Source organism: Athene cunicularia, assembly GCF_003259725.1.
Source record: "Athene cunicularia isolate RWA chromosome 23 unlocalized genomic scaffold, athCun1 chr23_part2, whole genome shotgun sequence".
Lineage (NCBI taxonomy): Eukaryota > Metazoa > Chordata > Aves > Strigiformes > Strigidae > Athene > Athene cunicularia.
In genome coordinates this window covers 565,268-583,185 of record NW_020799131.1, presented here as the reverse complement: position 1 = coordinate 583,185, position 17,918 = coordinate 565,268, and the positions used below count along the sequence as shown (strand labels likewise).

The following is a 17,918-nucleotide window of genomic DNA, read 5'->3' as shown; positions in this document are numbered from 1 at the left end:
GGGGGGCAGGGGGGCTTTTCCAGCTGGTGTTTAAAGCCTCTAGATCAAATATTTATGTTTTGTAGATGGATGCTGGAGAGAGAAAAAAAAAACAAAAAAAACAGCCGGACTTTTTCTTAGCAGATGTAGAACTGCCAAGTTACGTGGCTGATGTGTCTAATAGACTTGTCATCTTAATTTTATTGAAAAATATCTACCAAGGACCAGCCCTACGATCCCAGCTCAGCAATTAGAAATCGTCTGCGGGAAGGTGGTGTGGGTGAGAGTTGGCTTACAGGTGTGCTTGAGCAGCCTGAGCTTGTGGCATCCTAAGTATGAAGGGTAACAGATACAGAGGGGAGGAGGGCACAGCCTGCTTGTACCTAAAATCCAGGTGCAAACTCTTTATTCCAGAGCTAAAGTCATTTTCATAACTTCACTTGGGGGAGACAGAGTTCAAATGTTGCAGATAATGGAAGGAATACAAGAAACTTCAGATAATGTAATTGAGTTGTCATTCACCTTGCTGTTTGCTGCTTTTGCAGCAGATTGCTTTGGTCGTGGGTTAGATAGAGCTCAGTCTGTATTTCTGGGATTAACTCAACAATTTAACTCCTTTTTTTAGTTTTATATTCTGAAGGTCTTTCAACAGCCTACTGCTGGTTTGTAGTTAAATTCTGGTTTGACAGAAAATTTACTTGAGCTCTCAGGTTTTGTGTCTCTTTCCTTGGGATAGCCTCACGCTGCACTTTTGCCGGGGTCCTCTACGGTTTGCTTTGTTCACCTGCAATCCTTTCTCCACAACTTGTTTTTAGTAGTGCCTAGCAAATAATTAAAAATTACCACACAGGGTTTGACTTGAGAGATTCTTTCAGTTTCATCTGGAAACTTGTGGACTATCTTCCATGCTCAACTGGCAGGAGATTAGCTGTTTGGTGTTCTAGCAGTTAAGCTGAAATGCTTGAGCAAGAGGATGAAACTGCAATGTGATACAGTGGAGTCCTAAAAGCTTAGCTAGGTCTCGCTTGCTGCTAACTGTAATTTAAGCTTGCAACTCAAAGGCTTAAAGCAATGTTTACCTGAGAGAAGGATGGGGAAAATAAAAATCCGGTTTCTGTAGGATTCTCCGTTGCAAGTTGCGATTTCTAATTGTATGCTCATAATTTTCATGTTATTTTTTTCCTACTCAGAACTGCGTTGACAGCCAGAGCTGTGCATGGCAGTAGTGTATGTATTGTGACCAGAAAATTGGACTTTTCAGCCTGCTTTTTTTATCTTCTGAAAGCATGCTAAAAACTAGCTGTAATAAATAACTTAAGAGCTGCAAGCTTTTCTTTGATGAGGAAACCAGTCTCCAGTCTCGCTATCTTCAAAAATAGTTCTACCTGTGTGCTTACCTGTCCTGCATCACCCTGACCAGCTTCCCAGAATTCACAGCTTCATCCTCATAAAATATTTGCAAGACAGAGGGATGTAACTTCTCCAATAGATTGAGGAACGCAGGTCAAAACTAAACACTTCAAACTTCAGTTCTTTCATCTAGCTAGGTTCAAAGTCTGTCTTTGTTGCTCAGAGAGAAGTGATTTGATATCCCTGCACCATCTCCACCAAAACATTTAATGCCCAGTAACTTTAATTAGAGCAGTTGGTATTTAAAAAAAAAAAAAATTAAGTTGGTGTCGCAGCATAATGATACCCAGTATATCTTGATGACGGTAAGGTGACCTGCTAATGAATTGGGTTTTAATTCCAGCGGATTTGCAGATTATTTTTTTCTTTGCTAGTATTAGGGTGAATAAGGTGAGGTTTTAATTTCTTTTTGCTTTAAGGTGTTCAATTGTGCTAGAAGCCCAGAGATTCTCAGCAACGGTGCCATTAGTGCAGAAACGTAAAAGAATCACGACCGAATCTTACAATTTAGTTAAGTATTGAAATTCAAATATTTTTTTGAGGTTGTAACTTCAGCGACTCACTTATGTATGTTTTGTTTCAAGCAGCCTGAAGATGCTTTTCCTCGATAAGGCCCCGCTCCTGGCTGTTCCTCGGCGCAGGGGGGGTGGCAGGCAGGGTGCTGCCGGCGGCGCTGCCGGCGGCCCTGCCGCTACCGTGGGGGCGAGTGGAGGGCTCGAGCAGGCAGCCTGAGTGGATCGTGAGCCATCTACACGTTAATGTGCAGGAGAGTTTGTTGGGTTTTTTTTAGGGCTGGAAGTGTTGTATTCTTTATTCCAAACAAAGCTAAAACCAGGAATCGGTTTTTCATACGTTTCCTCTGCGGCTGCTCGTGTCGACACCTGCTTGCCCTGACCTCGCTCATCCAGAGACGCGGGAGGAGCGGTGGGGCTGCCGTGAGCTCACTTTGAGAGCATCTGTCTGTACGAAGCAATTGCATAATATGAAATCCAGAAAGCTGCCAAACTATCGATATGATTTGTTGAGAGGAGAGCGAGGAGAGAGTTGCAGGTCTCTCTTTGTTGGGAACCTGCAAAGCAGCTGCTGAATCGGCCCTGGAGCCGCAGGTCAAGCTCAGCCAGATTGCCACCCATCTAAACTTCATGGGTTTCTGGCCTGTGTTGGCAACAGGCAGGGAGAGCAGCTTTGAGCTCCTTCTTGGTGCAGAGGACTTGTGCTTTTGGGCTCCAGCACCAGCCCAGTTGATGAGTAGTGGGATAAAATTGGTGTGTGGGGAATGCCACAGAGGGGGGCTTTGTGCTGGTCCTGGTGGGCTGGCATGGAGAGGGGCTGCAGAGCCAGCTGGGAAGATCCAGTGGGCTTCAAAAGTGATGCAGGCAGGGGAGCAGCTGAAAGGAGGAGAAAGATGTGGATCTGCCTTTTATTTCAGGTGTTAAGCAATTTTAGAAAATTACACTTTTCACTTTGGATTTAAAAACCAAAAAGAAACCATTTAGGAGGCTCAGTCTATTGGAATTGCTTGGGATAAGGACAGACTCCTGTAGTTTTTCCTTTTTTGATACTTGAACAGAAAATGGTGTAGCTTCACATTCACTGAAGTAAGCTGCATTGACATTTTTAGTAAGTAGTTTTATGCCACATATGAAGTAGTAATAGTAGAATTTAAAAGATGATTTACTTGCAGTGCTGTCATCACAGCAGGTTCAGATTGCTGTAGTTAAGGCTGTGTCAGCAGTTGTGGCTTTCCATGGTGTAAAACTGTGCTTCTGGAGGTTTTTTATTCATGTTTCTAGGTCATATGGTGCAATATTATACATATTTAACAGATGGATCAGTATTACTTTCATTTATGAGTGATATGAGGTATGATTTTTAGTATTCTTTAAATGCAAGTAATCTCAAGGTTTGTATGAGCTTGATTGTTTGTCTTAAAGAAATTAGAACTTTCTTCTTGCAACTTTTGCTTTTTCCTTTTCCATCAGAGTAATATCTTATTCTACTTGTATTTTACATACTCCCAGATGAAAAAGATGAATAGCATAGGGTAAATGATAAGCATTTACTTTTGGAATGAGTAAAGAGAAGAACCCAGCGTTAATGCTTTCCATCACAGTTTGGCCAGACAAAGTTTGGCACAACTGGCCAGACACAGTTTGGCCAGTTGATGTAGGACCATCTTGGGAGCAAATTCCCATGGGAGGCCAAGTGGAGGAACTGGTGTCAGTCCAGTGGTGCTGGGCAGCAAGGCGCTGCCGGAGGTGTCTGGTGGGTGATATGGGTGACCGGGTGCCCCCCAAGCAACTTCTTTCTGGCTACACTTCTGGGAAGAACAAGTTCAGTGCTGTGCTCTGATTGAATTAATATTTTCTTCCATTATTCTAGCTTCAAATTTCTGGATATTTATTGTCTTGAAAGTGCTGGCATGTATGAGGCACTTCACCTTGTAACTAACAGCTTTTTGGGTGAGATCTCGTTTAAACGTTTGCACTCACTTGGTCAGGTTTTGGAATTGAAGGGAAGAAAGTTAAGATTTGAATGGTTTTATAATGACTGTGATTGTTATAAATCAATCGTGCTTGTTTCTTCCATGAAACTACAGCACTTGCGTGCAAAAAGCAGCCACCTTATTTGTGGTGTTTGAAGTCATTCTTAATTATTTCATTAATACAGGTACCATTACACAGCGAAGCTGTGGGTGGGGGAGGTAGTGAGAAAGCTTAAAAATGGAGTGATATGAAAGAGGAGGACAGTGGTTTTGTGTCAGGGCTTTGTTCTTCTGGTTATTTAAAACACCAGCACTCACAAAAATGTTTCCCTGTGGTTTGCTAAGACCCGAGTTCAGGATTATGTGTTTGCCTACAGCAGCCGGAGAGGTTGCAGCTGAAAAGAGGCTCCCGGTCGTGCATGGGGCTGCAGCACCCACAGCTATTGCCTGGGGGACTCTGGAGCCTGGATCCAGTAACTGAAGGAGAAGGGATTTCAACTGCAGGTAGACTCTGAACTCCAATAAACAGCACTTTAGTGCTTTTTGTCCTCTTCTCCTGACCCATTGGGATAATGGGCATCTCCACAGTAGCGGTTTTAAACAGCTGTTTAACTGTTGTCAAGTTAGAAATTCGCAGGCTTGAGTTTTGCTTCAGTGCATTTGCTTTGCAATCATAAGCAAGTCACCAGCTTGTCCCTGAGCACCAGCTGTAAGAAATTATTTTAAAACCCTATGCTCAGTCTTCTGGGATCTCTAGCCAACAGGAATTAGGCACTTGCAGCAGCCTGATGTTGGCACCTCTGAAGATTAAACTGAAAACGCTGGCTTTAAGTTTTCAGGCAAGCAGTGGTCTGCAAGTTTTTGTCTCTGTATTGTGTTCATTTTTGGTAATAGGAAACTGATGCCAAAATGTTCCTTTGAATGTTGAAAGCATTGTATATTTTTTTCAATATGTATCCTTCCTTTTGAGCTTAATTTGCCCATGACTTCCAAGTGTTGAGCAAGGCTAGTGCAGCAGACTTTTTCAAACACTAAACTTTGTTCTTCTCTGAACCTGCGCCCCGTGTTGCCCTTGCAAGGCCTCTTGGCTGCAGGGGCGTTCTTCTTTTGCCAAGAGAACTTGTTCCTCATTACTGCTGCTGGATTTTATGTCCCTTAACAAGGTTTGGACTCGCCATGCTCTCCAAGATGCTAGGTTATTGGGAATAGAGTGGGCATAAAACACTTCCTCAGCAGTGTATGGTAATCTGCAGGTACCTCAGTAGGTGGAAGATCTCTCCTGTTGCATGAGCCCATTGCTTTTCTTACCCAAACTGTCAGTACTGTCCGTAGTCAAGAGTAAAATGAGTCTAATTAAAACAAAATCCCTTTTCCTGACCTGTCTTTCTATTTTCTTTCTTGTTGGACCTTTCATGCAGGGTGTACAGACCGCTTGTGTTTGCAGAGATGAACGAGTGTTTCCATTTGACATGTAGGAGTTAAGATAGCTTCATAATAGAACCAGGAATGAACCCAGCACTCTTCAAAAATCAGGATAAATCCTAATCTGTGGAAGATATATACTGTAATATCTGTCAGATGCTATTTCAGCCTCACTGCCGTTGAGCAAATTTATTGAATAAAGCAGCATAGCACCGTGTTTAGTGGCCCTGAACCTTTCAGTAGCCATCACACAAGCGATGCCCAGCTGAAGGACAGCACGTTCTTTGGGCTCTGCAGAAACCCACCGTGGGATGCGGGTTGGTTTTGAGCACAGATACCTGGGGTTCACTTCCTTCTGAGTGATTCTTTTTCTCCCTCCTCTCTCTAGGTACGGCTTTGTTGAGTTTGATGATCTGCGAGATGCAGATGATGCTGTTTATGAGCTAAATGGTAAAGATCTTTGTGGGGAGAGAGTGATCGTTGAGCATGCCAGAGGCCCACGTCGTGACAGCAGTTACGGTTCTGGACGCAGTAAGCACTAATATGCATTTGTATCCATGACATATTTTAAATAAAACATTTTTTTGCTCATTTTTAAAAAAAGTAATTTTAAAAGAAAATTCTATGAAGTTGTGAATAGTGTTCTGTAACTGTAAATGTAACTTGATCTGAATATTTATTAACTTGTTTGTTGTATTAAACTATTTTAATTGATAAATTAATAAACATAATTTCTTGTACCATTTTTATTATTATCTTTTCGTTTAACTATTTGAATGGTTTATTTGCAATGTGATGTTTAACATAGATTTAACAAAGACCTCAATGTTTTAATTAAAAGAGTCCTTTGAGGCTAAGATGACTGCCCGTTCCATTTGCTGACCTTGGGTTACCTTTCCATGAGTGGCTCTTTGACCTTTGTGGCCCTTGGCTGACCAAAAAAGGAAGCCATGTGACGACCGCAACCTTTTCCTATTAGACCCGGGTGGTGAGGATCCCAAGGGTTAGAGACAGATGAGATTAATCTGAAATAGGTGCCTGAAAAGCTTTATTCATGTCAGATATTCAGAAAGCCTTTAAGCAATGTAAGTAACATTAGTAAACTGGCTTAATTTGGTTTCTTCTTTCAAACTGTTTTAAAAATAACTTAAATTTAATTGCATGTTAATTGTAGCGCAATTATAATTATGTGCATTGTTTTAATGATGTGCTTGTAGTAAATTTTTTTTAATGCTTTGGATCTTTGTAACATTTTATACAAGGGGGATGGAATGAGACTAGCGGGTGGGTGAATTCTTAATGTATTTGCGAACATGCGGGGCAGAAGAGTTTTCGTCGGGGATGTAGAGCGAGCGCTCCATTGCCCTAGTTGAAGTACTGCTGTCTGCTTGTCACCTCCTAAAGGTGGATATGGTTATAGAAGAAGCGGAAGAGATAAGTACGGTCCTCCTACCCGTACAGAATACAGATTGATTGTGGAAAATTTGTCAAGCCGCTGCAGTTGGCAAGATCTTAAGGTATGGGGCCCCTTTCTTTACCCTCTCTCTATTAAAGAGCACAAAGGGTAAAAAAATTAGCTTCCATTTCAACGAGAAAAACTGGTATACACCTGTGTTCTTGACTCCAGCTTTTTTAGTAAGTCTGTGTGCTCATATGCATACAAGTAGATTTTGGAAGTAATACGTGCGTTAAGTCAATATGGAAGCATATTTGTATATATGAAATCATTAATGCCATGTTGGGAGTTGCACCTGCAGGCTTGGTGTCACTGGACAGTGGGAGAATAACTTTCTTCCTTAACACAAACCAACATCACGTACAGATGTGTTTTATCTTTAAGCCCTGTCAAAACAGACTTCAATCATGCCTGTGGTAGGATTCACTAGAGATGGAGGAGTTTGACCTTGTCACTTTGTATTTTACTCATCAACTTGTAAGATGCTAGAGCTATTTGGAAGAGATAGCATTATTCTTGCACAGTCCCCGTTAAGAATTTCCACACCGTGTAAAGCTGGTTTAAAGAGAGTTTCAGGGAAAGGATACTCCCAGAATGAGCAATCACGCAAAACCTCTACCAATTGCTAGTATTTTCTTAAGTTCAAAGGATGGAACATGATTCTCAACAGTGGAAGTGTTGGGTAACACTGTGTAGCCCACAGTACCTCTGAGTATGCTGGAGGTGAAGTGTTGACTCATGATTATCGGCATCGTGGATTGAGGGGGCAGGACAAGGAGCAGAATTTCAATAGTAGGTGCAAAAAGTGTTTCCTTGTCAAACTTAGCAGCAATGGTTAAAAACACTTGTTCTTACAGGAACACTTTCTTTTATGGTTCTCTTTTAAGGATGTGTAAAATTTGTTCTAAACAAACTTTGATGTAGTAGAAACTGGTCTGTAATTGAATATGTAACACTAGTTCAGGTACGTACTGAGATTCTTCAAATGTCTTTTGCTGTTAATGCTTCACCCAGCAATAGCTTGTCTTTGCTTCTGGTATTAAAAATTGTAAGTAGAGCATGGCATGATTAATCCTCTACTGGATGCATTGCTTTTTTGAATAGCTTTCATTTCAGTGAAATGGGAGCCTGGGAGATGGGAGTAGCTGGGTTGAAACCAGAGTGGACTGGAGTTCTGTGCCCTGTTTCCATTGCAGCCAAAGTCCACAGTGGGTGAAAGATGGCCCTGTCTGACTGGCTTGCCCAAAGCAGGGCAGAGTGGCCCTCCCTGATAAACAGAGGGGTTTAGGAATTGAAACAGAGGAGCCAGGAAGCATGAAGTGGGAGAATAAATTGAGCTTTTACTTGTGTGGGGTTTTTTTCCTGCAGAATGAGATATCTTACCTAGGTGGAGATGAAGGGAAGAAGGGATGAAGGGAAGTCTGCTTGTTTTCTTGCCTCTTCATATTCAACCTTTAAGTTTATCACATTTCCCAGGTTACCTTTGAAAACGTGATTTAGAGAGCAAGCATTTTATTTCTTTAATCACTTTGGTAATTTGAAATTCATAGCCCAGAGCCATATTTGTTATTAGCCTGAAGATGGGAGACCTTAAATTCTCATTTGGCTCCAAACTATCAACACCACCTTGGTTCTAAGACACCAACTCTGTGAAAGCACAGTGTGTTATTTGGCTTGCTCAAAAACCTTGGTGTTAGCACTACGAATGCTGTTTGGTTAAACGCCTTGCTGACATCTGTGTGAATAGAAGAGGCGAAGTGAGTGTCGTTGCAGAAATGAAGGGTGAGCCTGGAAGCCTGACTCTGGATTTGAGGCAATGGCTATTCTGTCCTCTTCCTCTAGGATTATATGCGTCAGGCAGGGGAAGTGACATATGCAGATGCACACAAAGGAAGGAAAAATGAAGGTGTGATTGAGTTCAAATCCTATTCTGACATGAAAAGAGCCCTTGAAAAGCTGGACGGGACAGAAGTAAATGGCAGAAAGATTAGATTAGTGGAAGACAGACCTGGATCGAGACGGCGCCGCTCTTACTCCAGAAGCCGAAGCCATTCGAGGTATGTCTCTATAATGTAGCTCAGCCTGGTTACGTGAACATACAGCAGGTTCCAAAACACCTTGGAAGGGTTCAAAATTCACAGTAAATCTAATTTTGGAGAATGTATTAGTTACCTGCAAGTAAGCAAGGGAAATGAGGGCTCTGCTCAGAGGTGTCTGCCTTGGTGCGGGTGTGTGTCCCCGAGCAGGGCGCTCGGCAGCGTGCGGGGCCTCGCTGTCTTGCAGGAGGGGCTGGGTGGCAGGTGGAGCTGTGGATGCAGAGTGAAACAGAAGGTGCTTTTAGCACTTTGGCTCTGAACACTGTGTTCTGCTAGAAGCACCAGGACTAACAGTTCTGTCTCAGCTTGGAAACCCCTTGATCTTGTATGATTGAGAGAACAGCTTCAGCACGCAACACCCAAGTATTTTCCCTTTTCCATTTTGGGGTAGAACTTGGTGTTGCAAAAGACTCAAACTTCTACTGTTCGTAGAGCAGCTTGCTTATGAAACCAAAGCCTGCAGTCAAAGCTTTATCCTAGTGTCTCACTGTATTCAAACTCTGACTTGATTGGGAAAGTGACTCTCACTTCCTTATCTTAAATAAGGTTGCCTATTTTTCTTCCAGATTAGCAACCCTGGTCGCTTCCAGACATGGCAGCAGGGGATGAGCAGTGGGGAGAAAGGATCTTTAAGTTTGTAACCGTATTGTGTAATGCTCTTACCATTCAGTTGTTTGAAAGGTGCTTTAAATGGAGTTTTACCCACAGAGGACCAGGGGATCACAAGCTCTCTGTAGGCATGTGCTAATGTTAAGCTGCTTGGTTTTGTTCCAGGTCTCGCTCTCGAAGCAGACATTCTCATAAGAGCAGGAGCCGCAGTGCCAGTAGTAGTCGCTCCAAGAGTAGATCAAGATCCAGGTATGTCTTTGTGTTGGAAGAAGTGGGGGCTACCCACTTAAATGAGAAGCATCCTCTTAAATTTGCAGTAGGATCACTGTTTTGTTTTTTCTTTTCCCCGCTGCATTATACACACTAAGTGCTCGTTCAATCCAGGCTGCACTAAAGTGGAGCTGTCTGTTGCCTTTGCACTTCCAGGTCTGTGTCCCGTTCCAGAAGCAAGAGCCGTAGTCGAAGCAAGAGCCGTAGCAGAGGCCAAAAAGAGAAAAGCAGGACTCCAAGTAAAGAGGATAAAAGTAGGAGCCGCAGCAGGAGTGCAGAGAAATCCCGAAACAAAAGTAAAGATAAATCTGAGGGCACTCTCCATAACAGTGATGAGAAAGCAAAGAGCAGGAGCCGCAGCAAGGAAAAGAGTAGGAGCAGGAGTGGGAGTAAGGACAGGGGAGAGGTGAGGGAGAGCATGAGGAGTAGGAGCAAGGAGAAGAGTAGAAGCAAAGACAGGGAGAAGAGCATTAGCAAGGCAAGAAGCAGGAGCAAGAGCAGGGATGAGAGTAGGAGCAGAAGCCACAGTAAGGATAAAAGGAAAAGTAGGAAGAGAAGCAGGGATGACAGCAGAAGCAGAAGCAGGAGCCGCAGCAAGAGTGAGAAAAGCAAGAGGCGCAGCAAGCGAGACAGCAAACCGAGTAGCAAGAAGAAAAGGAAGGACAGCCACGAGCGGTCCAGGTCAGCCTCCAAAGAAAAGGAGCATCTCAAGTCAGATTCTGACAAAAAGGAGGCCAAAGGTGAGGGTGAGGATGCAGCTGCACGTCGGGTGTCTCGCTCCAGGTCTAGGTCGATTTCCAAGTCAAAACCAAATGTCAAATCAGATTCTCGTTCCAGGTCTAAATCTGTCTCAAAGCCTAGGTCCCGGTCCAAGTCTAGATCTAGGTCTGCCTCTAGGTCACGCTCCCGATCACGGTCAAGGTCTCGCTCCAGATCCTAACCTTGCTGCAGCCACACTTGGAACGGTCGGAAAAATCTTTTGTACATGTTTAGTAGTTGTAGCGCAAGTGATTGAAGTAGAAAACATGTCGATGCTGTATATTTTTAACAACGCTGATGGTATGTCTGTCATTGTTAACTGCAGTGCTCCCTCCCTGCAATGTTCTCTGGTGCAAGGCTGTTCAGCTCATTTTCTATCCTATAGAAAGGTTCTCTTTAAATATAACTCTTCCCAGAGCACCAAAACTGTCCTGTTTGCCAGCAAAAGCCTTGCAGAGAACGAGCACTGCACCTTGGTGGGTTTATGAGATTGCAGTGATGACTGATAGGTAGGTATGACGGCTTCAACAGTCTTTGCCCTTGAATTGATGCCCTTTGATGTATGCCATTTAGTGGAAGTGCTAAGTCTTAAGTTTCATACTATTTCTGTTTCATATTTTTTGGACTTACAAAGTTGTGAATAGCACAGTCAAAAGGAAAAATAAACATAGGTACTTGCAGTAATCCATAGGGAAAAGAAGTATAGTTCCATATTCTGGTATTGTGACAATATCCTTGTTTTATATTAAATTTTTTTATTTTATTTTTCCCTGTCTTGCAAAGTACAGTGATTCCTGTTTCCATGAAATTTGAATAAAGACTATTTTTGCTTGATGACATTTGGTGGTGGTTACATGAAGTCGTGTTGTGATTGTCAGTGTTTTATATCGGTCGGTGTAAGCTTGAATTTCCAGAAGAGTTACAGAGAATGGGTTTTCAGTTTTGAAAGCCACTTAATATTAAATGTAGTCATGACACACCAACACCAAATAGTTCGTTTATCTAGAAACACTTAGGGTGTTTGGAGCTTTAACATTGCAATAAGGAGAATAATACAGAAAAATGAACCAGAAGCAATAATGAATGTCACAAGCCTGTTTTTCACTGTCTGTATAAATGAAATGCAGCGAGCTTCAGCTTCCATAATTCAGGGAAGAAAATTTTTCATCCACTTAACTCACTCAAGTCAACTGAAATAATTGTTTGTCCCACAATGTTGTAGGCATCGTACAGCTGATGCTGGAGGTAAGTGTGGCTGGCGTGAAAGCGTGCTTTCCTGCTCCTTGCTTGGTTTTGTAGATCAGTTCAGTTGTTTCCCCTTTCACACTGCTGGCCTTTCTTACTGTACCTTTGGGAAACGAAGGGGAAAGAAGCACAAAACTTTTGTAGGGGTATTTCTAGTCTAGCACACTCAGCAGGGAAACACAGAGCTGTCCCAGCTGTTCACTTCTGGTGGTTCTTTGATTTCGTGATCCCTGATGGTGAATTTGGGGTTTCAATCCTGAACCAGGACTTTCTAAATAGGATGGTGTTAGTCTGACCCGGGTGGGATGAGGATGTTATGGACTTCGATAGCATGAACGAGCCTTTGCTCTGGGCACTGCGCAGCAGCCAGTATTTGTCTTTATGGCCTTCAAAAGTGCAGGGGGAAATTGTAGCTTGGGGATTTCCAGTCACGGTTTGGAGGTTCAGTTCGTGTATGGCCCTTTTCTGGAAGGGAGCTGCTGTACAGAAACCCCCCTGCTCTGAATTTACAGTGCCCACCTGGGCTCTGCCATCTGACTGCATTTCCCTAGCACTTGCTTTCCCAGTCCAGCTTCTCTCATACACCCAGAGCAATTTGGAGTTGAGGCTGCAGCCTTAGCTTGCCTCTTCTCTGCATATTTTTCAGGAGTTTTTCCTCCTAACAAAAAAAACTGTGCTTGGGGGGAACCTTTATAAAAGATAAAAGGTGCAGGATGTGCTTCTGAGGAGCTCCGGGCTTGGAAACAGAGTGGGGGGAGCTGCTCTGCGTGTGTCCCCAGCATCCTTGTGGACGTGGGGAGGAAGGAGGGCAGCTTCCAGCAGGAGTGATGTAGATGTTCCTAAGTAATATCCCAATTTTAGACTCGGGCCGTTAGTAAACTGCTCAAACTGAACTTTCCACAAGCTCTTCTGTTGCACAGGTGGCTTTGAATGAAGAACTGATGTCCACAGCACCCTGCTCTGCCTGCCAGCAATGTCCCAAAGAATAAAAGGCAAAATGTACTTTGTGAGTTCTTACTTAGTCTGGGAAGAAAAAAAAAAAGTTAGGGCTTTATCAAAAACTTTAGCAAATTTCAAACTGCTAACAATACTTATGACAGCAGTTCTCGCAGCTAGATGTTAAACTCATAGGTGCAAGTAATTCTGTATAATTTGATCATTTGAAACTTGTACTGCTGTATTAAAAAGATGAAAAGGTGATAGATCATAAGAATTGCTTTTAACACAAAATATTTCCATAGAGTTTAAGAGGGGTCAGGCCTTGGTGAGTGGCTCAGACTTATCAAATGTCATATTACTACAGCAGCATGAGAAAGCTCTGCAGAAGTGATATTTAATTTCTTTAGAAGGAAAAGCCTTTTTCAGCTATATGTATTTAGTGCTTTAATATCTTAGGATCTCATAATAACATTTCTAATCCCTTTTGCTGCTTAATCTTAGTACAGAAACAAACCAGGCTAGCCAAGATGTTTGCTAATAGGGTATAATTAGCTGAAAATACCTTCAAGAAAATCTGCAAATGATATAAAGTCTAAGCTAAAACTTTAAAAAGTGACTCTGGCTTTCGCTGTCTGGCTGCCAAGGCTGCTCCTAATGAAGTGAGCGTGGTTTTAGTGAGCCTTTTGGGAGAAATATTTCTTCACTAAATACCTGAAGACAGGCCTTTGGAGATGGAGGTACGTGGAAAACTTCTGGCTGAGGTGTAAATTTTCATTGTGTGCAGTAAGGGACGTTCCCTGCAATGGGAAAGACAAAAATCCTTCGAGGTTGTGTGTGTGATCACCTTGGGTGATGCTCAAGGTCCGGAGCCAGCGCCCACCCTGCGGGGAGGTTTCTGTGTGTGAACAGAGCATTAGTGTGGGGTTTTGATACAATTAATTACGAGTTCCCTGCTTTTGGTCCTGCCATTTTCAAAACAGGTGATTGATTGTTGCAGGCAAATTATTGAGGGCCAGAAAAAACAACTTTTAATTAAAAAAACAAAAACATTTAAGAGTTGGGCAGCCTGAGATCAGTCTCTGCTTCTGTGTCAGGGGGAGCCTTTGGTTTATCCTCATGGGGGCAGCTCTTCACAAAATCACTGAAGTATTTACAGATGCACCTAGAGCACCTATTTGAAAGCACTAGAATTTCAGTAAGAATTTTAATTTCTGGATTTTAGTAAGAATTTGGTCACCTATCAGAGACAGAGTCTTCTGCAAAGCCCACGGTTGCTAAACTGAATTTCAGGCTCCCACTACCTCAACCAAGCCTTTCTCTGAGGCTGTGATCCAGCTAAATTTGTCCTCAACACGGATAACCCCAGTGAATACCTGGGACTCTTCTCATGCTTGACACAAAGCCTGTGCTTAAGCACTTGCTACGTTTGGGTCTGCACCCTCCTGTGCTTCGGTTTGCCCCTAAATGTGCCCAGATCTAAGCAGAGGCTGCAGTGATGGAGTGAGCCCAGCAGCAGCCTTACCCCCATCCCCAGGGCAAGCTGCTTGCTCAGCCTGATGAGTCCTTTTTTTGGCTGGATTGAGGCTGCCACATCTCTGACTGCTCACATGAAGTTACAAACAAAGCCAGGAACCTGGCTGTGCCACCACACGCACCTGATGCAACTACAGCTTGTGCTGGGCATCGTCTCAGAAAGGATGTGGTAGGAGCAACGTGGGGAGATCATCCTCCTGAAGAGGAGATTTCATCAGCTGCAGCCATCAGGAAGGTGAAAAATTAAACCCTCACCCAAGCTTTGGGGGCTGGCCCTTCCTTGGGCATCAAATACCCCAGTGCCTTCCCACAGGAAGGTCCCAGGGCTGGCAGCAGGACCAGCAAGCGGCTCGGTGGGGCTGTGTCCCCATGTGTCCTGCTTTGAGGGGACCTGGTGGTGCTCCCACGGGGTGGATGTGACAGGGAGGCTGTGGCTGTCCCAGAATGCGCTGAGCTAAGCCAGCCCCAACACCCTCGCCCTGCTCCCTCTCAGCTGGGGCTTCTTGTCACTAAGGCAGGCAGTGAAGGCAGCCTTTAGCAACATGAGCTTTAAAGCAGGATTTAGCACATAAAAGGGGTTGCTGCCACTGATTACAGAAGGTATAGAAGTTTGTATGAAGAAAACAAAAGGCACTATTTCTTCCACCACCTGCCTCTGTAGGGTGGGTGAGTCCAGTTGCCACCAAGTCCTCAGGGGTTCCCCACAGCCTCCTTGTGCCCTGATCTGGCTGGGGCCTGCATGGGAATGGGCTCCTCCAAGGAAACAGCTGCAGCCCCCATCACAGCCCCGTGGCCCTAGCTGGAGGCTGAGATGATGATGGTTGTTACCTTCAGCCTCTCTGCCTGTGGGTGCTGATGGGCTCTGTGGGCTGGCCTCGGGGTCCTCAAGCCTCTCCTGATCCCCGTGTCCCCATCTTGGCTGTGATCCCAGAATCTCTGCTGCTTTTCCAGGGCTGAGCCTCCCCCAAAATATCCCTGCAGGCTGCTGACAGCTGAGATGCTCTGATGTCTGGGATGCTCAAGTCTCATCCTGAGAGCACAGCGTTGGACCCACCACCCCTCCATCACCAACCCATCAGCACATTTGCCCTTTCCCTGCCCCAAGAGAGCTGCTTTGGGCTACAAAGCCCTCGAGCACCATGAGGTCTCCAGCCCAGGGGGTGGCATATCCACTCATTGTCCCCCAATCCCCAGCAATCAGTGTTTTAAAACAGCAAAACAGCAGCATCAAACATCAAAAATCTTTATTCCCACCACCCCCAGCTTGGGAGATGCCACAGTTCATGCAGAGCTGTCCCTCATGGCACAAAACAGCCTGCTGTAATCCAGGTGAGAGAAGCCTCATTCCTGAGCATTTTGGGTGCATTACGCATAATTCTTACCCAAATTCGGCAGCTTTGGGAGGTGACATCCAGCAGGACAGCACCAGCAGTGAGGATATTGAAAGTCTTTCTTTTTTTCTTTCCTCATTCCACCCTTGCTCAATGTTTTGTCCAAGAGAAAAGTGAAACTGAGACATGCCTGGAAAGCAGAAAAAAATAGTAAGACAGACATTTCCATCTCCTCTTCTCCTTTTGCTGCACAATCCCAGGTGCCTTGGGGGGGCAGGGATGATGTGAAGCCTCAGCCCGCTGCCTGCACAGAGCGTACCTGTTTCCTTACCTGTAGGATGGAAATATTGACTTGGGTCTGTCTGTTCTCAGGGTGACGGGCATCTGCCTGCTCTTGGGTGATGGGTGTCATCACTTCCCCACCGACCCTTTGCAGGAGCGCTGAGATGTTTTACTACCTAGTGCAGGAGAAGATCTAGAGAAGGCCGACCACCCTGTGAGCGTGCTCATCCTCCCCGGTGGGCACCACAATTGTCAACCCAGGTACCTTTTGACACCAGATGTGGCCTGGGGTGTCAAAGCAGGAATTTCCACAGTAAGGACATTCCAGGACATCTTATTACCAATAATTGGGCTGAACCATCATAAGTGTCCTCCACGGCAGGGCAGCGATCGCACCAGGTCTCTGCAGCAGCGTGGGTCGCCATGCCCAGACTCCCCTGCCACGGGCAGTGATGCGCATGTGCCTTGGCCAGGTCCCTGCTGTATAATTTAATGTTCATTTCTGTCTCACAGTGTCTGAACGTCACTGAGTGAGTCTCCCCCACTAATTTTGCATCAAAGTGTGAGTTTTGGGTCAAAACCTTCAGCTCATGGGTCTCACTGGTGCTGGTACTTAAGTGTTTCCCAGCCTGGAGCTGCTGCAATCACAGTGCGGCACAACAGGCTTGTGAAACTGCAGGGACTTAACTGGCAGCAGTTGTGACACCAGTACAATAATGGTAATAATAATAAAAAAAAAATAATAATATTGCATGGCCAGAGAGGAAGAATCAGTCTGCAATAGTACTGCAATATTTCCAAGCAATATTCCTGTTTGAATAACTAATTACAATAGAGAAGACAGCTTCAGGATGGAGGTGTCTACACAGATGCACTGAAAGAGAGTCCTAAAATCTGATTTAGGGTGGGGAGACCCATCTCATAGGAAATGCAATCTGTACATGAGCTCCGAGGATGGAAAGGATAAATTTGTGTGGCAGGCACAGGGCAGGCTCTGTCCTGAAACAATTGGTCAAAGCAGTGGGATAAAAGGGTGAGAAGCTCTAAACAGGGATCTCTCAACAAAACTTAATGAAACAAAACCCAAAATATGTCTAAATAAATATAGTTGTTACTTATAACTCTTTCGGCTCCTCACTATCCCCTGGACCTAGCAAGTAAACCTGGATCTGGCACGTGCTTAAACACCGGCCAAGAGCATCTACAGAATTAGGCTTGTAACGGGAACTTGCTGATGCAGATGAGGCGAGAAATGTATTTGTTTTCTGACTAATTTTAAAGACGGGTATTTTATGTGCTCCACTCAAAGGATGAAGAATATTATGATGTCTATTTCAAATGAGCCATTTCAAATCTCATTTATTATTTTCCTGAAATCCCATTCCATTTAAGTTGTCACAGCTTGCGGCCCGCTCGTGCTCCTTCTGCACGTACTATGGCAAAAAAAAACCCAAAGCATCATTAAAAAAACCTACCACCAGTTCTTTTATTGTTTCAAAATTCAAATACAAAGGAAAATAACATTCTCAGATGAGAAGAAAAACAAGTTTAACAAATGCAGAGAAGAGGGGGAAATATTTCACATTAATCCATCAGCGAGGGAGGCAGCGCGGGGCAGCAGTCCATCGCGGTCACGAGCCGCTGGGTGCCGGCGGTAATAGCGATTCCAATCTCCATTTCCCAAATCTCCTCAATGAGCTTTAATGCCCCTCGGACGTGTCCGGCTTCGTCCCAGCGGCTCACGGAGACCAGCACCAGGCACGGGGCTGTGCCCAGGGACCCACGGACCCACACCTGCCAGTGGCCCTGCCCCAGTTCATCTCCATCCCAGTGACTCCCTCTCCCTGTGCCAGCTCCATCCCAGTTCATCCCCATCCCAGTGACTCCCTCTCAGCACCAGCTCTGTCCCAGTTCATCCCCATCCCAGTGACTCCCTCTCCCTGTGCCAGCCCGGTCCCAGTTCATCCCCACCCCAGTGACTCCCTCTCCCTGTGCCAGCCCCGTCCCAGTTCATCCCCATCCCAGTGACTCCCTCTCTCAGCACCAGCTCCGTCCCAGTTCATCCCCATCCCGTTGCCTCTGTCCCAGTGCCAGCCCCGTCC

At 44.7% G+C, this 17,918-nt stretch overlaps 1 protein-coding gene across 3 annotated transcripts in view; it reads left to right on the top strand.

The window, feature by feature from the left end:
• SRSF4 (serine and arginine rich splicing factor 4) overlaps positions 1-11,325 on the top strand; it is a 13,594-nt gene extending 2,269 nt beyond the window's left edge. The window contains exons 1-6 of one of the 3 annotated variants that reach the window (XM_026863458.1): positions 3,233-3,252; positions 5,685-5,827; positions 6,701-6,813; positions 8,595-8,809; positions 9,623-9,706; positions 9,884-11,325. In XM_026863458.1, coding sequence (XP_026719259.1) covers positions 3,239-3,252; positions 5,685-5,827; positions 6,701-6,813; positions 8,595-8,809; positions 9,623-9,706; positions 9,884-10,667 — 1,353 coding nt within the window. In that variant the 5' untranslated portion in view covers positions 3,233-3,238 and the 3' untranslated portion in view covers positions 10,668-11,325. Of the gene's footprint in view, positions 1-3,232; positions 3,253-5,684; positions 5,828-6,137; positions 6,382-6,700; positions 6,814-8,594; positions 8,810-9,622; positions 9,707-9,883 lie in introns of those variants that run through there. The other 2 variants (XM_026863459.1, XM_026863457.1) reach the window with 2 other exon arrangements.
• Positions 11,326-17,918: the final 6,593 nt, after the last annotated feature.